Genomic DNA, 23,534 nt, shown 5'->3' on the forward strand with positions numbered 1-23,534 from the left:
TTTCCTTCTTAGCTCTTTTTTAGAGATGAGGAAACTGAGGCAAATTAGATTAAGTGACTTGCTGAGAGTCACACAGCTAGTAAATGTCTGAGGTCAGATTTGAACTCAGATGATTTTTCCCGACTCCAGGCTGAGATTCCATCTATTGAACCATTAGGTGCTTAATTTATAATTGGTTGATTCTTAGTGCTCTAAGCACTTCATGAGCAGCTTGATAAGACCACAAGTTACAGATCAAATGCTAATCTTCATTGGTCAGCAGATCCCTATACTATTGAAATCACAGGTCCAATTTCCTCTCTCAATAACCACCCTATTACCCCTTCAAAAAAAAAAAAAGAATCTTAGAATTTCCAAGTTGGAGAGGATCTTAAAGGTCACTATATCCAACTTATATTTGAATGTCTATGAATCCCTTCTGTAGCATATCTACTGACTTTGTATATTATACTTTGAAATGAGATACTCTACTACCATGAAGACAACTTATTTCACTTCTTTATAGCTTTAATATTTAGAAGATTTTGGGGGCAGCTGGGTGGCTCAGTGGATTGAGAGCCAGGCCTAGAGATGGGAGGTCCTAGGTTCAAATCTGGCCTCAGACATGTGTTAGCTGTGTGAACCTGGGCAAGTCACTTGACCCCCATTGCCTAGCCCTTACCATTCTTCTGCCTTGGAGCCAATACACAGTATTGATTCCAAGAGAGAAGGTAAGGGTTTAAAAAAAAAAAAAGATTTTAATTATTGATGACTTAAATTTTCCTTAATAAAACTTTTAGTCATTCTTCCTAGTTCTACTTTATGGAGCTAAACTTAAGAAGCCTGATTTCTCTCCCATGTGACTGCCTTTCAAATATTTGAAGAGATTAAGAATATATCCTTTAAGTGTTCTCTAAATATCTTTCATTCCTTCCAGTGATCTTTATATGCCATGAACTAAAACACTAGCCATCCTGATTTCTTTCCTTTGTATATTCTTCAGCTTATGCCCTTCCTAAAATAGAGTGCCCAGATGGGAACAAAATAATCAAGATACATTCTGACCAGGGCTGAGGACAGCAGGACTATTACTTCCTTCTTGAATTCTGTCGTCTTTAATGACATGATTGTTTTAGCTTCCTTGGCTGGCTACTATATCACACTGGTGTTTTGCATTGTGATTGCATGCCATTTATGCCCTAGATATTTTTCATATAAGTCACTGAATAGCCATGTTTTTCTCATCTTTTATTGGAGTGATTGATTGTTTTGAACTCAAAGACTTTGCATTCTTTCCTATTAAATTTTATCTCTTTCAATTTGTACAGGTTTTTTTTAAGGCCTTTTAAAATTCTGACTTTGTTTTCCAGTGTGTTACTTTTCCCTTCTAACTTTGTGGCACTTGCTCAGACTTAGGCTAAGAAGAAATTAACCTTTGTTGGTGTCTTTGTGCAATTGGAAGAAGAAAGAAGATTTAACAGTTGTCCTCCATCTCCCTGACTGTCTCTGTGTCACAGCTGTGACAGGACTGACATTCCCCAAACCCTCCTAATTCTCCTTATAAATTAGGGACACCCCTATCCCTCATACCTCAATCCTCATCCTGTTGTTCCCAATAAACCCTCTTACTTGGAAAAGGAAAAGAAAAGAGTTTTTCCTCATAAATCTTATAGTCCACTCAGGGGGGATGGAGGAAGCCAAAAGGCTTCAAGAAGAGGGTGGTTAAGGGAGGGGCAAAAGGAAGGAAGAGGGTAGGAAAACATCTTGATCTATTAGCCATCAATAGTGACCTATAGACAAAACCAGAATACCCCAGAGTACCCCTCTAGCAGCATCTCTCCATCTCTCAGAAGTACCTATCTTCATTATAACTAGGTACCCTCAGGTTCCCCTAGTAGTTCTCTAGTCACTGCCAGAGTGTACCCATTCACTGCAACTAGAAAAGCTCCTCAGAGTATCTCTTCTTTATTACATAGTTCAGGGCCCAATAAATGCTGGAGAGCTTCAGCTAGAGAATCCAACTTGACAAAACCATTATTGATTACTCTTTGGTTCAGCCATTCAACCATTTTGAAATTTGTTAAATTTTACTGTGGTCTAGCCTGCATTTCTTTCCCTTTTCCCTAAGAGTAGCTTAAGACATTTTCCGAAGTACTTCAGTTTTAGTTTTGTCTTATGCTAATCATAGATATCCCCCTAGTACTTTTTACTGGATACTCTTCTCTTCAATTAATAGTCAATCATTCTTTGTTAAACTATGTGTCAGGCCCTGTGCTAAGCACTGGGGATAAAAAAAAAAAAGTTTAAAAGACAGTTTCTGTCCTCAAGAAACTTAAAATTCATTTAATTTTCCCTCTCTACTATTCTGCTTGATGATCTCATTAACTCCCATGGAATTAATTAATTATCATTTCTATGTAGATGACTCCATTCATATAGCCCTAACCTCTCCAAGATCCCATTTCCAACTGTGTATTAGACATCTCAAATTGGATGTCTCAGACATTTTTTTAAAAACCCATTTACCTTACATCTTAGAATCACTGCTTAGAATCACTAATTCCAAGGTGGAAGAGCAGTAAGAATTAGGCACTGACTTGCCCACTACTAGGTCCCATTGCTAGGAAGTGTCTGAGGCCAGATTTTAGCTGAGGACCTCCAGACCTGGCTCCCAGTCCTCTGAGACATCAAGCTGCCCCTTCTCATAGACATGTTAAACTCAACCTCTTCAAAATGGAACTCATTGTGTTCCCTCTCTTCTTTCGTAAGGCCTCTCTCTTCATAATTACTTTATTAATGTTGAGGCATTGTCATCCTTTCAGTCATTCAGGGTTAAAACCCAGGTGTCATTCTTTACTTCTTACTCACACTGCACACCCTTTCTCCCTGTCTAATCTGTTTCTATTCTCTCCTCTGACATTGCTGCCATGTTGATATAGACACTCATTATGCATGCTTGGGCTATTGCAATAGCTTGCTAGTTAGTCTTCCCGCCTCAAGTTTCTCCTCATTTCATTCCATCTTCCACTTAGATGACAAACTGATCTTCCTAAAACATAGGCCTGATTATATTAATCCTCCACTCTCCCATTGTCCCATCATCCCCTTTCCCATTTAGTAAACTATAGTGGCTCCCTGTTACCTGTGGGACTGGATATAAACTCTCTTAGTCTTTTAAATCCTTTCATCACGTACTATCTTCCTATCATTCCAGTCTTCGTATACCTTACTTTCCCTCTACATACTCTATATTTCAGTAACACTGGCCATCTTGCTGTTTTGTGCACAAAGCAGGCCATGTCCTAAGTGTATTTTCACTGTGGATTAAAGTGGATTAAAGAAAACTAATGAGATTGGTATAAAATTAACTAATCTGACTTCAAAAAGGAGAGAGGAAAACCAAACTGTTAATGTAAAAATAGAAAGTAGAATTTATAACAATTGAAGAGGAAATAAAAGGAAAATATTAGAAATTATTTTGAGGTATAAATAGTAGCAGATGGATAACTTAAAAGGAAATGGACAAATGCTTACAAAGATATGAACTAAACTATTTAAATAACCTCTTATCAGAAAAATAAATTGAACAAACTATAAATTAATCCCCAAAGAAAAATCTTTACAATGATTGGTTTAAAAAGTAAATTTTGTTAAACATTCAAAGAACAATTGTTTCAAGTACTGCATAAACTTTTTGCAGTCATAAGAAGGCATCTTTCCCATCCTCTTTCTTTGATATAGATATGCTTTTCATTCCTTAAACGGGGGAAGACAAAGCAGAGAAAGAGAACTATAGATCAGCTGAAGTTGTTAGGTGATGCCTTTCCAAATATACTCCAAATATATACCAGATATACTCCAAATAACTCTCCAAAGTAATCAGTGATTTCTTGGAGACATTTTGACCATATCTCCATCCTCATTCTTCTTGATCTTCCTGTGTCTTTTGACATTGTTGATCAGCATCTCGTAAGTATTCTTGGTTTTCATAAAAATGCCATCTTGGTCCTTCTGTTGTCTGAGTGCTCCTTGTCAATCTCTTTTGTAATGGAGGTCACATGCACTAATAATGGATGTCCCCCCCAAATTCTGTACTATACTTTCTTTATTTGCTTCTGTCTTATTTTGTGATCTTATCAGCTTCCCTAGTTTCAACCATTATTTTGGGGCATACGATTCCAGCCCTAGTCTCTTTTGTGAGCCTTAGTCTGGCACTTCCAAATTTCTTTTGGCTATCTTGGATGGAAAGTTCCAGGTATCTCCAGTTCAATCTTTCCAAAGAAAATCTCATATTTCTCCCTAAACTTTCCTTCCTTTCCACATTCTCTATTATTGTTATAGTTCTAGTTCTAGTAATCTTAATGTTATTCTTGACTTCTCAGTTGTACTCATCCCCACATATCAAATATATTGCCAAATTTTTCTCCTTTCACAACATTTCTTACATCTCTTTTTTTCCCCTCTCATTTACATAGATAGGACCCTAGTACAGGTTCTCATTCCTTTCTCTTTGACTGTTGAACCATTATTCTCATTGTCTTAATCTTTACCTACTCTAATCCATCTTTTACTTAGGTTCCAAACTTTTCTAGAGTGAATGTCTGACCGTATTACTCTCTGTATCCCCAATAAACTCTAATGGCAGTGTTAGATCCAGGGTCAAATATAAAGCCTTGTCTTTTTTTTTTAAACCCTTACTTTCTGTCTTGGAATCAATACTGTATATTGGCTCTAAGGCAGAAGAGCACTAAGGGCTAGACAATGGGGTTTAAGTGACTTGCCCAGAGTCCCATCTCTCTAGATTCTATTCTATAGGTAGTATTTCTCTCTCTTTGTTTCTTAGTCTTTGTCTCTTTCTCTGTCTCTATGTTTCTTTCTCTTTTTGTGTCTGTCTCTGTCTGTTTCTGCCTCTGTCTTTCTGTGTCTCTGTCTCTCTCTCTCTTTCTCTGTATCTCTGGGACTCTGTGTCTCTGTCTCTGTTTCTCTGTCAGTCAATGTCTCTGTGACTCTTACTGTCTGTCTCTTTGTCTCTGTCAGTTTGTGTTTCTCTGTCTCTCTCACAACATCCTTTTTGCGCTTATTAAAATTTTCCCCCTTCTATGTACTCTACAGTCTGACCATACTGGCCTTTTAGCTTTTCCTTGCACATGATGATCATCTCCTGAATCCATATATCTCCTTCTCCTTTGACTTTCCCTTTTGTTTGGAACACTTTTCCTTCCTCACCTGCAAATTCCTAGTTTCCTTCAAGACAGCTCAAATCCCCCTTGCCTCAGTCATTGCCCTACTCCTTCTGTCCAGTTCCTTTTCTCTGATTTTACCTCCCATCTACGTTCTATGTATCTTGTGGATGTGTTCTTATTTGCATGTTGTCCTATCCATTATAATAGGAGCTCCTTGAGAAATAGAGCTTTATTTTTGCTTTTCTTTCCATCTTAAGTGCTCAACACAGTGCTTGACATAAGTGATTATGCAATACTTGTTGACTGTCATACATAATAGAAATGAAAACATCATTTTCTTTTGGCTTTTTCAGAAAAGGTTGATAATAATAAAACAAAACCCACCAACAGTTATATAGTAATTATGTACCAGATGTTGTACTTAGTGCTTAATGAATATCTCATTTGATCCTTGAAACAATCCTGTGAGGTATGTGTTATTGTCTCCCCATTTTAAAAGTTGAAGAAATTGAGATAAACATGTTAAGACCCAGGGTCCCACAGGCTGGTAAGTGTCTGACTCTGAGTTTGAACTTGAATCTTCTTGACTCCAGGCCCATTGATTTAGCTATTGGATTAGACCCCATCAGTAGCTAGAAGGAAGGAAATTTGACATGTTGCATCATTTTTAGTTTTTTTAGGAATCTTTTTTGACTAAGGGCAAATAGAAGTTTATAGTGAGTAAAAAAAAAAACTCACTTCATCAATCATAGAATTTTAGAGCTGGAAGCTATCTTAGAACATATAATAGTAGGACTTGTAGCATGGTACAACCAAAAAGAACACTTTATAATGAACAGATATAGCTTGAAATATAGGCCCTTTCACCACTAATGTTACCATAGGCAAATCATATAACTTTCTTTGGCCTCATCTCTATTTTATAAAATTAAGGATTTGGATTAGATGATCTCAGTAATCCCTTCTATCTTGATAGTGTGAGGATTCTATGAATTTAGATTATAGAATGCTACAGTGTTTTATAGTTGCCAGGGACCTTTAAATACAGCATATTATAGTGGGAAGGGACCTTTTACTATAGAACATTAGACTGCAGATCATAGAACATTTAGAACTGGAAGAGACTTTAGACATCATTTAGTCTAGCTCCCTCATTTTACAGACAAGTAAACTGAGGTTCACAGATGACTTGCCAAAGATCACATGATTATAAGAATAAGAACAGATAGAGGTACACATGGTAATATACCAGAATGTATAGCAATGAAAGTTCAACAGAAATAATTGATTAAAAGGAATGTTTGTTAATTTAAAAAAATTGACAAGAAAAAAATGGAAGAAATGAAGGAAAGGAGGAAGGAAACTGAAAATACAAATTGAGGATGCTTGAGTCTTCATAAAAGGGTCAGAAGCTGAAATTTGATGCATCTATAAAGAGGCCTAATATGCAACTAGGCAATAGCTTCTTTATCTTCAAGTAACAAGCTGAGTTAAAACACAGTGAAAAGTTGTCGTCATTTAGTCAAAGGTTGATATTTGATACTTCTTTTATGGTAATTATCTCTTTGTTTATAGTCCATTTTAATTTTTGTGCTAGAATTGATAAATATTTGAGATTTTTCAGTCAGATACATTTGGGATTAGGTCACCCTTGAAGTTCTTTCTCTCTCTACTATTCTGTAACTTTTCATGTTTGCTAACAATATTATTTTTAAAATTACTTTAAAATTTATTCCATTTTGATTATAGTATTTATATACAGAATTCTTCCACTAAAGTCTTATTTTAATACCTTATAATGTTGGAGATATAACCTTAGGACCTGAAAGAGTGTGCCCATTCAGCTAGCCTTGACACTTAATATCAAGCAGAGAAGTTTTAAAATATTGGCTAAGTTTGGCCTGCTGTGTCTGCTTTAAGACCTTAGCATGTAAAAACTTAACTCCAGAATATTAGTCATAATCTTCTTATTTCTTTATCTTAGAACCTTTCATAAAACTTTATCTAAGTGTGAAGTTCATTGTATTAATGATGCAATACCTTATGTGACTTCCGTCCTCAGAAATAAAGTAAGATTTAGCTGTCCATTGCAGTTTGCATAGTTCTTTGGATAAATAGGTCCTTCTCCTCTGTGCTCTTCTTGATGATTTTTTCTCTGTGGAAGTTGGAAATTTGACTGTTGTCTAACTTTTTGACTGATGAGTCTATCCTTTTCTTGCTCTTCTCTTGCAATGGAATTTGTGTGTGTGTGTGTAGATTGTGTGGAATGTAGTTTTTTGTAGAGTGTGTGTGTGTGTGTGTGTGTGTGTGTTAGTGTAGCAGTTTTCCTTCATTAGTTTCTGGGTTTGGGTCTAATTCTGAGTCTATGTGTTCTTTGCTGGTCATGGCTTTCTGTGGCTTTACATTGGAAACATGAAACCAGGCTCTTTCCCCAAGATTTTTATCGATGTAGTGCTTATTGCTATAATCTGAAACGGTACATTCCATTTTTTGTCTGTTACAGACTTTCTGTTAAAGTTCTTTATATAGTCAGAATCACTGGGCACTATTTCATATAGGGAGTAATCCAACCGTACTCTTTGTTGGATCAGGTCTAACATATGTAGTTCTTTTATCCTTTTTTGTAACGTTTGTAAGTATGTGTGTAGCTGACATTCTCCACTTAACAAAGTTGTCATGCATGCAGGTTTTCCTGCTCTCCCTTGCCAAAATGGCTGTCCATAAAGCATTTCATAAGAAAAGATCTGTAAGTCTCCACTTTGCTTTGTCCTTAAGTAAAATGACAGTAATGGTAGAACTTTTGTCCATTTAAGGTGAGTCTCTGTGCAGAGTTTTCCCACTAGAGATTTCACTTCTCGGTTTAGTCTTTCCACTTGGCCAGCACTTTTGGGATGGTAAACTGCATGGTAGTTCCCTTCTATTCCTAAATTCTTGTATACTTCTTGCAGGACTTGAGAGGTAAAATGAGTCCCACAGTCTCAGTAAATCATATTGGGTATACAAAATCTAGGAATGATTTCTTTTAGTAGGGTTTTTACCACAAAGGGAGCAAAAGCAAAAATTCCAATTTCCTCTCTTACTCTAATCATTACAAAGCTAAGGCTAGATTAATGAAATAATATTCTTATAGTTTTCAAGTGTATTCTTTCTTTCAATTTGCAAATGTCTGGATATAAGAATAATACTTAATCATTGGGTTTTCCTGTATTTAAAAGCATTCTAGAGCATTCGTATAATACTTATTAAACCTTTCTACGCATTAGGGAGAAATATTGCTCCATTCTCATTTTTCATGTGAGCAAATAGAATGCAGAGTACTGAAGTGGTCATGCAGTAGTGATTCTTATTGATCAGAAGGATTCAGGAATAATAAACTTTATTGATACATTGAAATTTTACCTTTTTTTCCCAGGTTATCATACTACTGTTTTTGGTGTATTTAGTGATTGTTTGCTGGATAGCCTGCCAGGAATTAAAACTAATGGCTCCACAGTAGAAGTCATTCCTGCTTTGCCAAGGTTGCAGATAAGCACTTCATTACCCAGGTAAGCAGAGAAGATAAACTTAGATTTACATTTAAAAAATGAATTTTTGCTTTTAAAAACTAGTTTTTAAATGTTTTGTTTGCTTATGACATAGAGGGCAAATATAATCTCACTCATTAAATTAAATCTCAAGTTATAGTGACTGAAGAGAATGGAGGATTGTTTTAGTTCTGCAAGTAGACATGCTTTGCTTAGTGCTCTTAGAAATGGTACATTATGGATATGTGTCCAATAAAGATCACAACAAAAGTGTGAATTGTAGTTATAGAATTGTACACTTTATGAAGAATGTGGCCTGTCTAAAAGAAATTAAGTACTATGTGTAATTCTTACTTATGAGATGTGTAAAGAAAAGTTACCTTTTCTTTTATGATTTAAAGCTTATAAAGCATTAGATGAAAGATAAGTTGGTATAGTAAACAGGGAATTAGTCCTGGAGTCAGCAAGGCTTGGTTTTTAGTTCTGTATATAATACATCATTGTTTTCTGACTACCCAAGACCTGCAGCCTCTCTGACTATAAATTAATGGGCATTGGAGTTTACTTATTGTAAGTGCCTTAAACCCATGAAATCACAGGTTCAGAAAGAAAATCATCAAAAGAGATAAAGTAATATACTCAGAGTATTTGTGTCCTTTGCCTCTATCATGTTTTGTATTTTCAGTTAATTGTGATGAAATAGGTGAATATAAATTCCAACAATTGGGAACAGAAGTAGTAGCAGTATTACTGCCTTATTTAGATGAGCCTTCATGACAGGCAAAAATCATAGAATATCCAATCTAAGAGAAACTTCAGAGAATAGTTAGGATGATTCTTCATCTTAAAGGGAAGAAAATCAAGACTAGATACTTTAGATAATTTGATGAAGTTCACTTGGTTACTTAAATCCAGTTCTGGAGTCTGGATTCCTTTACTCCTACTGCTCTTAGATCAACCTCAGTATCTTCCTTCATTTAAGGTGGTATAAAGTATTGATCTTATTGAGTAGCACTGTCTCATTCACTCCCCCTTCCACCCACCCTCATATCACTACCTATCATGCTATACTAGCTGCCTCCCATACTTGGAACTCTCCTTCCTTCCCATCTCCCCTCCTGGCTACCTTTAGGTCTTAAATATAAATTAACCTTTTGCAAGAAGCTTTTCCCAGTCCTCCTTAATCTTAGTACCTTTCCTCACAGACTGTTCCCAATTCAACAAAATATATATATATTTTATTTGTATGTGGTTGTTTGCATTTCTTTTCCCTCTCATTAGTCTATGAACTTTTAGTGATATAATAGAATACTGATCTTGGAGTCAGGAAGACCTACATTTAAATCTGACTTTAATAGATATTTGTCTCTGGTCAAATCACTTAACTGACTGCCTCAATTTTCCTATCTGTAAAAGGGGGATAATAAAAGCACCTACCTCTCAGGATTTTTGTGAATATAATAAATGATATTTGCAAAGTGCTTTAATAGTGGGCACTTAACTAATTCTCCCTCCCTCCCTCCCTCCCTCCCTCCCTCCCTCCCTCCCTTCCTTCCTTCCTTCCTTCCTTCCTTCCTTCCTTCCTTCCTTCCTTCCTTCCTTCCTTCCTTCCTTCCTTCCTTCCTTCCTTCCTTCCTTCCTTCCTTCCTTCCTTCCTTCCTTCCTTCCTTCCTTCCTTCCTTCCTTCCTTCCTTCCTTCCTTCCTTCCTTCCTTCCTTCCTTCCTTCCTTCCTTCCTTCCTTCCTTCCTTCCTTCCTTCCTTCCTTCCTTCCTTCCTTCCTTCCTTCCTTCCTTCCTTCCTTCCTTCCTTCCTTCCTTCCTTCCTTCCTTCCTTCCTTCCTTCCTTCCTTCCTTCCTTCCTCCCTCCCTCCCTCCCTCCCTCCCTCCCTCCCTCCCTTCCTTCCTTCCTTCCTCCCTTCCTTCCTTCCTTCCTTCCTCCCTCCCTTCCTCCCTTCCTCCCTCCCTCCCTCCCTCCCTTCCTCCCTCCCTCCCTCCCTCCTTCCCTTCCTCCCTCCCTCCCTCCCTCCCCATTTTATTTTTGAACAGCTGTGATGGTTAGGAAGCCTTTTCTTTTATCAAGATGAAATTCCTTCTCTCCAGCTTCTTCTTTTTTTTTTTTGTGAGTTGCTCTTTCCCACACTTGAATTTCAAGACAACACTCATGTCTCCTCTAGTTCTTCTCTTCATCCAACTAAAGATTCCCAGTTCCTTTAATTCATTCCTAAATGACATGCTTTCTAGTCCATCAACATATTGATCTCATTACCCTAGATTGCCACAGTTTATGTCTTTTCTAAAATATGGTGCCCTAAATTTCTAGATATGGCCTCATTAGGGATGAATTGAGTTGGGACTGTTAAATCCCCTATTCTGGATGCTATTAAAAAATATTCTAAATTTGTTAGCTTTTCAATAATTGTCATTTCTCATTGTTGATTCTTATTGATGTTGCATTCCATTAAAAACTCAACCTGTAGGTCCTTTATATAGCCTTGATTTATCCATACTACACCAACATAGTTGAATTTTAATGAATTACAGAAATTGGGAAGTCAAGCTTAGAGATCTATAATTTGAAGTATCGATTCTTCTCCCTTTTTTAGAAAATGAGGACATTGGTTTGTTCGTAGTCAAGTTGCACAGCCAGTATTTGCCAGTATTTGTTACAAAAGATTGATGATAGCTCAGTATCACATCCATCAGTCCTTTTTATCTCTTTAGGTATTTTCTTTTGGCCTGGTGACCTGAACTTTTTAAGGGCACATAGCTACTTTTTTATTGCCTCCTCATTTGTCTCACATTTCAACTATCTCTTGATAATTTTTTGTTTTATATACATTTCCTTTGTCACAGGAAATAGAAGTAAAATGAATACTTTGAATTCTCTCTATTTTCCAAACTTTATTAGTCATTATTATCTCTACCCATTGCAGCAGTTGTATCTTGTTGCAACAAAAATCAAGCAGCCCCCTTTCACATGTTTATCATTCATTGCCAGCCTAACCTCTTTTTCAAGCTTTAACCTACCTGACACTATTTGATAGGATTCTATCACTCATTTGTATTCAGTGTATTCTTATCATTTATCCACATTTATTTTTATCTTTTACATGTCTTTTAAAAGTATCATTAGTTGATGATGGTTATGGATTCACTTTGATCTCTTTATATAGTTCCTACTTTTCCTCTTTGGAAATATTTGTGCTTGTGTTATTATAATTTAATTTTTGAGAGCTTCCTATCCTCTTGGGTCAAATTCTCTACAGATTTTTAGGTTACAGGATCCTCATGATTATTTTTAGACATGCTTTAAAATATGTTCCCATAGGTTCAATTATGATCTCTATAGAGATAACTCCCAGATCTCTCTCTCTATATATATTTATCTAGACTTTCTTTTGAGTGCTAGTCCTACTCATGAATTACCTATTATATATTTCAATCTTTATATCTTACATATGTCTCAGAAATAACATGCCCAAAACAAAACAAAACTCATCTCTTCCCACAACCCATCCCTCTTTTGAATTTCTCAGCTTGTAAAGATTAAAAATTTAGGAAAACGAGGCAAGATAGAAATTAGTTTCTCTCTGCAAGGAGTATTATATTTTTATGAGGTGTATTAAAGATTAAGGATTAAAGAAAATACAGGATAAGAAAGTATGTGAGTAGGCCAGAGAGAGGCCTAGACACAACCTCACCTACATTATGAAAAGAGCCATATCTGCTTGCAAGGGGAAAACAGGGGAAAAAAAAAGACCCCGCCTTGGGCGGAGACCCTATAAATCATAACCTGCTCTCCGCCCAGGTGAGAATTCAGTGAGATTACAAAGCATTCTGGGGAAGTGGAGCAAGGAATTCTGGGGATTGAAGTCCTGGATTCGAGTCCATTTTTACAAGCTCCACCATTCTTTTAGTCTCTCCGACTTGCAGTCATGGAGTCATTCTCAACACTTCATTGTCACTCATTTACTTCTTCTCCCATCCCCTTCCCATTGGATTCAACCCATTCCTAAGCCTTAGTGATTCTGTCTTCATAGATTCTCTTATGTCTGTCCCTTTTTCTTTACTTACATGGTCACTAACTCAATTCATACTTTTAGCATTTCTGAATTGGACTATGTTGTACTAGTCACTTAATTGATATCTCTACCTTAAATTTCTCTTTTTCCCAATCCATCTTTCATACAATCACTAAATTGATACTCCTATAACAGATATTTAAACATGTCACTTGCTTGCTCAGGAAGATTAAAGCAATTCCCTATTTTTGGATCAAAATGGAAACTATTGGTTTTTGGCCCTTTATAATCTGTTTCCATTCTACCTTTGTGGATTCAATACCATTTATTCTTCTTCATATATTCTAGGATCAGGCCAAATTGGCCTATTTATAGTGGACACTCCATATCTCATATCTTTCAACTTTTTTTAGGCTGTTTCTAATACCTTGGTTGTTGTACAAATAACATTTATTTTACAATGGCAGGGTTGGCTTCCTTTTAAAGAGACAAGAAGTCCATTCTGAAAGCCTGGGGTTATAAAAAGCCCAGCTTATGAGGAGTTGGTGTTCATGACCATTGACTTATAGGAAGTCCCTTGACCTTGTCTTGTCTTGTTACTTTGGTGAATGGAAAGACTAAGTGGACTAGTATTTGTTTTCAATAATTATAGCCTTTGAATCCCTTGTTAGAGGTACAGCCATTTTTATTGTATTTTATGTTTGATGAGTGTCTTATTACATTGTAGTCCTGAGCATGCATCACTGGAGTGATGTGAATTAAGTGTGATCTAGAATTAATTCCCTCTCCCCTCTGCTTCCTAGAATCCCTTGCTTGTCGAAAGCTCATTACTTACAGTAACCTTTTAGTTATTCCTGTAATTGTCAGTGATGAAGCAGAGCCCATTTTCATCTTGGGGATAACATGAGCAAATACACAAGGACAGAAAAAAAGCCTAAATCTCCAGACACATTCACAATAAGAATACAAAGTAATTATCCATTTCATCCTTACATTCCACAGTGATATTAAAGTTTGTGTTTATATGTAGAACTTGTAACAAAATGTCTTGAAGAAACTCTGAATCTCAGACTCTTCTCATCAGTAAAACTGATTCAATTCAATAGACATTTATTGAACACCTGCCATGTACCAGGCATGGACTGGGTGCTAGCAATATAATGATAACAATGAAGCATCATAGTATTGAGTGAGTCATCAAAGAACCTTCATGTTCTTCCTGTGCCAAAGACTCTTTTAAGGAAAACACCTTTTGGAACTATGCCTGTATGCCTAGGAACTGACCAGTTTAAAGTAACCCAAATCACATTATTTGATTAAAATGGGTAGATCTACTTAAAACACAGAGGATTACAATTTAATCTTTACAATAAAGGAAGAGCTAAGTACCTTCATTGTTACAATCAGGGGAGAGTCAAATTTAATCTTCACAATAGCCATATTTTCTTTAACAGGAATAAAAAAGGTTCTATCTACTACTGTTTCATCTCATCGTGTAGAATTTTTAAAATGTGAAATCCAAAGCCTTTACATTGTGGCACTCTGGCATCTGCTCCTGAGTATTTTCATTAGACAGGAAGACTTCCTCTCAGGGTCTGGGATTATAGATGTTAAATGTGTCTCTAAGACATATGACACAATGATTATGTCTGACTCAATGACTGTTACCTAGTTCCAGCATCTTTCCCTCTCTTCTTCTTTCCTGACATAGTATAGCATAGGATAATGGGCATTTGGAACATTCTGTTCCTTTGCTGGATTCACATAGCATAAACTAGGGAGTGCAGAAACTAAGATTTTTTTTTTTTAATATGAAGATGTGGCTTGAGAATGTCCTGTATTGAAACTATTTGATATTTTTTTCTTAGTATCAAATGGAATTCATAGCTACTTTTGGCTTAACTAAAATGAATGATACTGTATGCATTTGTAGTTAATGTGGTTCAGCCAGAAGTTATTATGTTGGGGGGGAAACATATTTAAATCCCTACCAGATATGAGAATATAATGATAACAATACTTCATGGGTATATAGCTCTAGTTGTGTGTGTTTATATATATATATATATATATATAATATGTATATGTATTTATGCACACACATATATGTGTGTGTGTGTGTGTGTATATATATATATATATATATATATATATATATATATATATATATATATATACCCATTTATGCCTAGTCCTTTCATCCTATATAGTTTGTTACTGTTCCCTCTAAGTTTAATTCTTCTAGCTGCCCAGGTGATAACAGTTTTTAGGAGTTACCAATGACTTCTTTTTTTATAGGGATACATAACATTTTAACTGATTGAGTCTCTTTAAAAAAAAAGGTTTTTTGTTTGTTTTGTTTTGTTTTTCGTTCCCCCCTGTTTTTTAAATTACCTTTTGATGATTCTCTTGAGTTCTGTGCTTGGGCATTGAATTTTCTGATCAGGTCTGGGCATTGAATTTTCTGATCAGGTCTTGTCTTTTCTTTACAAATTCTTGGAATTCTTCTATTTTGTTGAATGACCATGCTTTCCCCTAAAAGAATATAGTCAGTTTTGCTAGGCAGTTGATTCTTGGTTGTAGACCTAGTTCCCTTGCTTTCTGGAATATTATATTCCATGCCTTTCTGTCCTTCAGTGTGGATGCAGCCAGATCCTGTTTTATCCTCACTGTGGTTTCATGGTATCTGAATGACTTCTTCTTTGCAGCTTGTAATATCTTTTCTTTGGTCTGATAGTTCTTGAGTTTGGCTATAACATTTCTGGGTGTTGTCATCCAGGCTTTTTCTTTTGTCATGGTCTTCTGGTAGACTAATGATTCTTAAATTGTCTGTCCTCGAACGATTTTCTAAATCTTCTGTTTTGTGAATGAGATGCTTCATATTTTCCTCAATTTTTTCTTTCTTTTCATTTTGTTTTATAGTGTCCGGCTGCCTTGTGAGGTTATTTAATTCTAGTTGTATTCTGGTTCTTAAAGACTGGTTTTCATCCCTGGCTTTTTGGTCATCCTTCTCCTTCTGATCTGATTTACTTTTGAGGTCATATTTCATTCTCTTTAACTCATCTCTCATCTCATTTGCCTCGTCTTTCATCTTCTTTGCCTCATCCTTTATCTCCTTTGCCTCATTTTCAATCTGGTTAATTTTGGTTTTCAAGACACTATTTTCTGTTTCTAGATGACTTATCTTAGTTTTTAAATTCTTGTCCCAATTGTCTTCAGCCTCTCTTAATTGTGTTTTGTATTGCATTTTGAGTTCTTCCAAAGCCTGTGTCAAATTCTCTGGGATTTCTGTTTTATTACTTGCCTCCTCCTGTGCATTATTTGTTCTTGGTTAGTTGCCTGTGCAGAATCTGTCAATTATAATTTCTTTCTTCTTTTTCTGTTGTTTGCTCATATTTACCCCTTCTTTGCTCCCTGTATTTGTCTATGCTCTTGATCCTCTCATTTTTTTTTTTTGTTTTGGAGCTTTCTGTCAGTCTCCTCTCTTGGAGTTTTGTTGTATCTCTCAGTGCAGTCTCTTGGGGAGGAGTGTTGCAGTTTGCCCTTCCCTGTCCTCTGGAGGTTTTTGATTGGATTAAAGTCCAGCAGTCAGTGAGAGAGGGGTGTTGTAGACTAGGTTTCTTTGATAATATTAAGACTTTTTATGGGATTAAGTTCAGCTGGGTTGGACCAGATGTGCTCTGAGGCCAAAAACCTCCTGGAAAGCTGGAGCAGTATGGAAGATTCCAGGGCTCTGACCAGGCTACCAGCTCCATCTCCAGCTCCTTCCCCACCGTCTGTGCTCGACAGTTCAAGCTTGGCATTGCCCTTTCCGCTAGGTACACCCTCCGGACCAGTGCCTTTGCCCGCTCAGAGGTTCCTGTTGCCACTGGAGGCTCAGTGCTCTAGATGGGGTTGGGAGGATGGGTCCTGGGACCTTCCTTCTGCCTTCCCCTTAAACCCAAGTGTTCTCGGATTCTGGCTTTGGGGGGGGGCATACCTTTTGAGTTGAGTCAAACAGGAGGGTTCCTTGGCTCTGTCTTGTTGTTAGGTTTGATTTTCAGTCCCCTTGGAGTATTTAGTTTATGATTGGTAAGGAAGGGTATTCAGAGGTCTGAACTTCTGCTCTGTCTATGGGGCCATCTTGACCAAGTGAATTTCTTTCTTAGAAAATTAAATATTTCTGTTTATATCCTCTCTCTCTTACACCATCATACTTATCCCAAATATCCCTCCCTTCCTCCTCCCAGAGAGCCATCCCATATAATGAGCAGTATTTTTTAAGGAACAAAAAAAAAAGATGCATAAATAATGATACATTGAAAAATCCTGAAAACATGTTCAGTGTATAAAACCTGTAGACTTTCCACTTCAATAATGACATTGTTTTGTCATTGCCCTCCCTTCTCTTCAATTGAGTCTTGTTTGAACTTTATAATTTTGTTATATCACCTTTGATTTTTTGATGTTAAGTTCTTTCCATTTACATTGTATTAGTCAATATATGTATTTCTTTTTTGCCTCTGCTTACTTCACTATGCATCAGTTCATGCAGATTTTTCCTTGCTTCTCTCTGTATTCATCACACTCATAATTTCTCATAGTATAGTAATATTCCATTATATTCATGTACCACAATTGTTTAGCCATACCCCAGTTGATGGGTGTGTATTTTGTTTCCAATTCTTATATAACACAAAATATAGTGCTATAACTCTTTTGGAGTATATGGATGCTTTATTCTTATTCATGACTTCCTTTGAGTATTAGCCCAGTAACAATTTCCGGTTCAAAAAATATGGACATTTTAGTCACTTTATCTGTCTAATCCCAAATTGCTTTCCAAAAAGTTTATACTTTTTTCATAGATTGACCAACAATGTATTAATATGCCTGTCATTCTGCAAAACTTATGGTCATTTTTTCTAATTTGCAGGGGTTGGAGTAAAATCTCAGAATTGTTTTAATTCATATTTTTCTCATAACTAATGATTTTGAGCAATCTTTCATGTGGTCATGAATGTTTTTTATTCTTTTAAGAACTGTTTTATCCTTTGACCACACACCTATTGTTAAATTATTCCGTGTGTGTGTGTGTGTGTGTGTGTGTGTGTGTGTGTGTGTAAATTGTTTATAAATCTTAGATAGGAATCCTTTCTCAGAGAAATTTGATACTAATTATTTTCCTTCTTATCCAAAGAGAAATAGCACAGCACTTTATACTATCTGTTTTGTATAATTGTCTCCTTCCTTTGTTTGGTTAAAAATACTTTTCATACCTATAACTGGATATATGGTATTTGACCTGTAATTTTTTAATAGTATGATTTTTATTATTATAATGTCACATGTCCATTTAGAATATACTTTGGAATATGGTATAAAGTGATGGTGTGACCTTAATTTCTGTCAGACTACTTTCCAATTTTCCCAGCAATTTTTATCTAATCAGAAGTTTTCCTTGATATTTATGTTTACCATTGTATGAAACATTGAGTTCTCTTGTTTCTAATTCTTGTTTGCTCATTTGTTCCATTGACCTACCTCTCTATTTTTAACAAATATAGATGGATTTGATGCATGTTATTCTATAGTATAGTTTTAGTTCTGGTAGTGCTATTCCACCTTTATCCTTATTTTTAAAATTATTTTTCTTCTATTTATTGGTTGCATGGGCAATAATTTCTCTTAAACATTTTTGTAATGCCTTTAACATGTGTATTTTTTCTTTGATATTAATAAATTTTAAAGTTTCAGTCATTTCAGCCATTTCAGTCAAGTGTTTTGTTTTATTGGTCTGTTTTAGGTCTGCCCGGACACTGCAGCCTGCTTCTGGGGATGAAATTTCCACTAATGTATCTGTTCAGCTTTATAATGGAGAGACCCAGCAACTTGACATCAAATTGGAAAACATTGGAAGTGAACCTTTGGAGACTTTAGAAGTCACATCAAAAATTCTTGCCACCAAAGGTTTGCTGGCTTGCATTTCTCAGATTACATTGATTATTAGAAATTGCTAATCAAATTAGAATGAAATTAGAAATTGCTAAATCAAAAGGATTCAATTGTAATTTCCCCATTCCTGGTTATCAGTAGTGCTTCTTGTTCACAAGCAAAAATGGCCTATTAAGTTGGTCTTAATGATATCAGTGTGCCCAGAAAGCATTGCATTTCAATGTGGACATTTAGCTATTTTGACTTTTACAAGATAAGCATAACTAGAACATTTAGCACATAAAAATTGCCATGTCAAAAGAAAAATCCACCCATTTCTGTATTTTCTCTGGGAGAAGACAGTGACACCAAGAGGCAATTTTTAAATAATGCATAGTTTAGCACAATGCAGCACTTAGCATAATGCTTGCTATATAGTAGACACTTGATAAATGTTCATCAATTGACTGAGGGTTCTCATGCTCTCCCCCTAAACTCATAAAGTTAAGGTTTATATTATTTATAGAGCTTCAGTTGGCAGCTATCGGAAATACTTTGTATTTCAACCTCCTACATGAATTCCTCTGTAGCATGCCAGAAAAGTGCTTGTTGAACCACAGTTTAAACACTTCCAGTGAAATAGAACTCAATACCTCACAAGTGAGAGTTTTCCATTATTAGAATAGCATTAATTATTGGAAGTTCTTTTTGTATTCAGTAGTGATCTGTCTTCTTGTGACCTACACCTTATTATGGTAGTTATGCTCCTTAGTGAAACACTGAATGAATTTTGTATTTTGTATACAATAGGTACTTAATAAACATATGCTTTTTAAATTTAAATTGTGAGTCTTTCAGATCCTTAAAAATAAAAAAAAATTTATCTTCCTTAGGTCTTCTTTTCTTCAGAGTAAACATCCCCAGATTTTTTAATTAATCTTCCCATACAAGGAAGAAACAAAAGAAATATTTGTTGAGTACCAACTATGAGCAAGGCACTGTACTAAGCAGCTTACAGATATGATTTTATTTGATTCTTTCAACTGCCCTGGGAGTAGGTGCTATTATTTTCCCCATTTTACAATTGAAAATGAAGCAGACAGAAGTTATGTGACTTGTTGATAGTTGGTCAGTGTGATAATTAAAATGTTTTGGGAGTAAGGGAAATATATAACAATTATGACCACTTGAAATATGTTTTCTACTGTGTCTTGGTTTTATATAAATATAAGATGGTCGCCAGGGAATATATTCCCAATTTATGAATATGCCCAAGCCAACTAGGTTTTATAGATAAATTTAATTTATAATACACTGATTAATCAATAGGAAAAGAGAGAAAGTAAGAAAGGAATAAGAATGAATAAATCAGTCAGTTGGTTTTATCACTCACCTAAGATCTCTCTAGGTAAGGCTTCTCATGCCAACCTCAGTCTCCACCTTCAAGAGAGCCTCCTTTCAAGAAATGTTCCAGAGAATTCTCCTCCTGACTCCTCCCGAGTTCTCCTTCCACAGCCTCCTTCAAGACCTCTCCAGGAGCTCTCCCTCCAGCACCTTTCCTCTCAGACCTCCTTCAGAGCAAAAACTCTCTTTATTTCAGTCCTCAGCCCCCGCTATCTTTTTAAGCCAACAATCTAAGTTCCCTCCCCATCTTTCTCACATCTACCAATCACTGTCGATGTCTCCCCTGTGCCAATGGTGGCTCTAGCTTAACCCAGGACCGCCCATAGGTCTGTCTCCTTTGCACATGTCTGTCGAAGGTCATATTCTCAAATAATTAAATCTTGATCTTTGCTGCAGCCCTTCCTAAATCCTGTTACTCTGAGTAGGGTGGAGATTGTAGTTTCCAAGACCTGGTTCTGTCATTCCAAGTATCTCTATTGTATCAATTCTAAAATCAATCATGACTCAAAGAACTTCCTGTTCTATGCTTAAGCATAGGTCAAAGCCCTTTCCATTGTTTAGCATTGTTTAGTTTCTGTCCTAAAGTAGTCTTATGTAGGGAGGAGAAGGATCCTCCCATGCCAAGGAGTTTCATTTTCCAATAGAGTTCTTACTATCAGTAGGAAAATTTTCAAGTATGAAATTTCCCAATGGGGAAATTTCCAACATTCATAAGTCTAAGAAATTTTAAGGTTTACAGTCAGTTAACATTTGTTAAATATCTATTTAATAAATGCCAGGCACTGAGGATAAAAAAAAAAGCAAAAGATAACCCCTTGCTTCAAGGAGCTCACAATCTAATAAGAAAGAGAACACATTAAACAGATACTGAAAGAGATGGGGAGAGGGAGATAACCTAGCAGCAGTGGGCCATGTTCTCCTCTGGCTTGAATGGTGCTCTGAGTCCCCTCCTTAGTAGAGGATCTGGGAGAAAATCTCCTGTGCCAATCCTTCCTAGTCTCTATTCAAAATGGGGGTGAGGGAATGGGGAATGGAGGGTGGAACCCAAGCAGAGATGACACTGAAGAGATGTGTTTTAGAGTTTATTCTGTCTTGCAAGATGAATAGTATAGCTAATAAATATGTCAGGTGAAATTTGAATTCAGTTCTTTCTGACTCCAGGTTCAATACTCTATTCACTACCTCAGTTATCAGTGGTTCAAGAAAGGTCCTTTAACATCATGGTCACCTGCTTTTTTGATATGTTTCATTGTGTTAGTTTAGTATCCTTCCTAAAATGTGTCACGTTTTTCCCATTCCTATTTTGGTAGAGTGATATGTGAATTCCATCCATCAGGGGCAGTTCAATGAGTTTGAGGGATGGGATGAGTCTTAGATATATCTGATTAGCTTCTCACTTCTGTTGTAAAAGAAAAGAATTAGCGAGCCAATTAGCAAAGTGTCATGGAGAATGGGACTTTCTAGCTTAGAAGATTTCAGTATAGAAAATTCCAGAAAAGGGATACATCTTGAGCTTAACAAGCCTGTTGTAAGACTGAGTTCTCAAAACCAAAGCTTTTTTTTTTTTTTAAAGCAACCAGAAGATTATTAGTGTCTTTAGCTAGCATGTTAAATAATTGATTTGGACTGAACAGACTTTCAATCAAAATTGCAGTCTCTTCCAGATTTTGACCCATTATTTTAAAAAAAAGTATTTTTTCTGTCTAGTTATCTATCTTTTTGCAATGCTTATAATTCTCTTTGTGTCCTTCCCCAATTGTGTTTTGAGTTCTTCCACAGTCTGTATCCAATTCACAGGGATTTCTGATTTATCTTTTGCTGATCTCTCCCCCTCTGTTCTGTTTGCTGAGTAGAAGCTATCTATTGCAGTTTCTTTCTTCTTTTTCTGTTGTTTGCTCAAATTCACTCCTTCTTTACTCCCCGTATTTGTCTGTGCTCTTGCTACTCTCATTTTTTTGGTTTTGGGGCCTGCTGTCAGTCTCCCCTCTTGGAGTGTTAACAGGAGATCTCCTGGTGTAGTCTTTGGTGGGGGGTTGTTGGGGTTTTAGTTTCCCTGTCCTCTGGAGGCTTTTGATTGGATTAAAGTCCAGCAGTCAATGAGGATTTGTGTGGAGTCTAGGCTTCCCTGAGTTCTGGAGACTTTTGATGGGATTAAGTTTAGCTTAGTTGGGCTGGGTGTGCTCTGAATCCAAAACTTCCTGGAAGGCTGGATCAAATATGGAGGATCTCCACAGCTCTAGCCAGGCTGCCAGGTCTATCCTCCATCTCTAGCTCCTTCCATGCAGTGTGTGTTTGATGCTCTGAACTTGGCCAGCCCTGCTCACAAGGTATGCCCTTCTGACCAGCATCTTTGCCCGTTCGGAAGTTCCCGCTGCCGCTGGAATCTCAGTGTTCTGTGTGGGTGGAGGGATGGGTCCTGGGACCTTCCTTCTGTCTTCCCCTTAAAGCTGAGTGTTCTTGGATTCAGGCTTATCGGGGGGTGTACCTTTTGAATTAAGTCCAGCAGGAGGGTTCTTTGGCTCTGTCTTGTTATTCAGTTTGGTTTTTAGTCCCCTAGGAGCATTCAGTTTGTGATCAGTTAGGAAGGGTATTCAGAGGTCTGAACTTCTGATCCTTCTAGGCTGCCATCTTGACTTCGCCTCCATATAATAGGTTCTTAATATTTGTTGACTATCTTGATGAATAATTTGAGTTGCAACCTGACAGTTTGCTTGTTATCATCTTTGCCTAATCTTTTTACTCTAGTCTACTTCTTAGTTATTTTACATAGTGTATTGAGAAAGAAATGAAATAATACAAAAGGTTCAACTTGAAGCATTGTCTAAACCTCAGCAGGAAAGTGTTGGTGAGGCCACCAGTCCTCAGATGCCAAGCAATGTCAGATAGGTCCTAGTGTTTTACTAAAGCTTGTTATTTGCATGCAAATCTCTCATTGGTCTTACCTTCCCTCCCTGGAACCCCTACCCCACCCCTCCTCACATGTAGGCTATCATCATTTTATAAGATATGAGGAGTCTTTTAACCATCCCTTCCAAATTCTCCCTCCCTGATAATAATCCTTTCCTTTCCATACCCTTTCTCATTACTTTTCTCCTTCTCTATTGGGTTAGGATTCTATACCCCAAAGAATGTGACTATTTTTTCCTCTGTGATCCTCTTCCAATGAGAACAAGATTTAAGTATTACCCATTACCACCCTCATCCTCCCTTCCACTATAATAGTTTTTCACCCTCTTGTCTCCTATGTGATACAATTTACCCCATTTTACTTCTCTCTTCCCATTCCTCTTATCAAAATTTCCCTTTTTAGCCTTAGTTTTTTTTACATATCATCCTAAACTGCTTACTACCACGTCCTTTTTTTATGTATACTTTTGCTAGATACTATGATAATGATAAACAGTTTTTAAGTTATAGATATCATCTTTCCATACGGGAATATAAACAATTTGATGTTATTGAAGCCTTTAAATTTTTTCCCTCTTTCTTATTTATCTTTTTATGTTCCT

The 23,534-nt window shown here is 36.4% G+C and overlaps 1 protein-coding gene across 3 annotated transcripts in view; it reads left to right on the forward strand.

Annotated features, from left to right (window-relative positions):
* The window catches only part of TRAPPC9 (trafficking protein particle complex subunit 9), a 1,102,825-nt gene that overhangs the window by 235,684 nt on the left and 843,607 nt on the right, over positions 1–23,534 (forward strand). For all 3 annotated transcript variants that reach the window (XM_056820755.1, XM_056820756.1, XM_056820757.1), the window contains 2 exons: positions 8,575–8,707; positions 18,494–18,657. In XM_056820755.1, coding sequence (XP_056676733.1) covers positions 8,575–8,707; positions 18,494–18,657 — 297 coding nt within the window. The remainder of the gene's footprint in view (positions 1–8,574; positions 8,708–18,493; positions 18,658–23,534) is intronic.

This window comes from Monodelphis domestica, chromosome 3 (assembly GCF_027887165.1).
Source record: "Monodelphis domestica isolate mMonDom1 chromosome 3, mMonDom1.pri, whole genome shotgun sequence".
NCBI classification, from domain to species: domain Eukaryota; kingdom Metazoa; phylum Chordata; class Mammalia; order Didelphimorphia; family Didelphidae; genus Monodelphis; species Monodelphis domestica.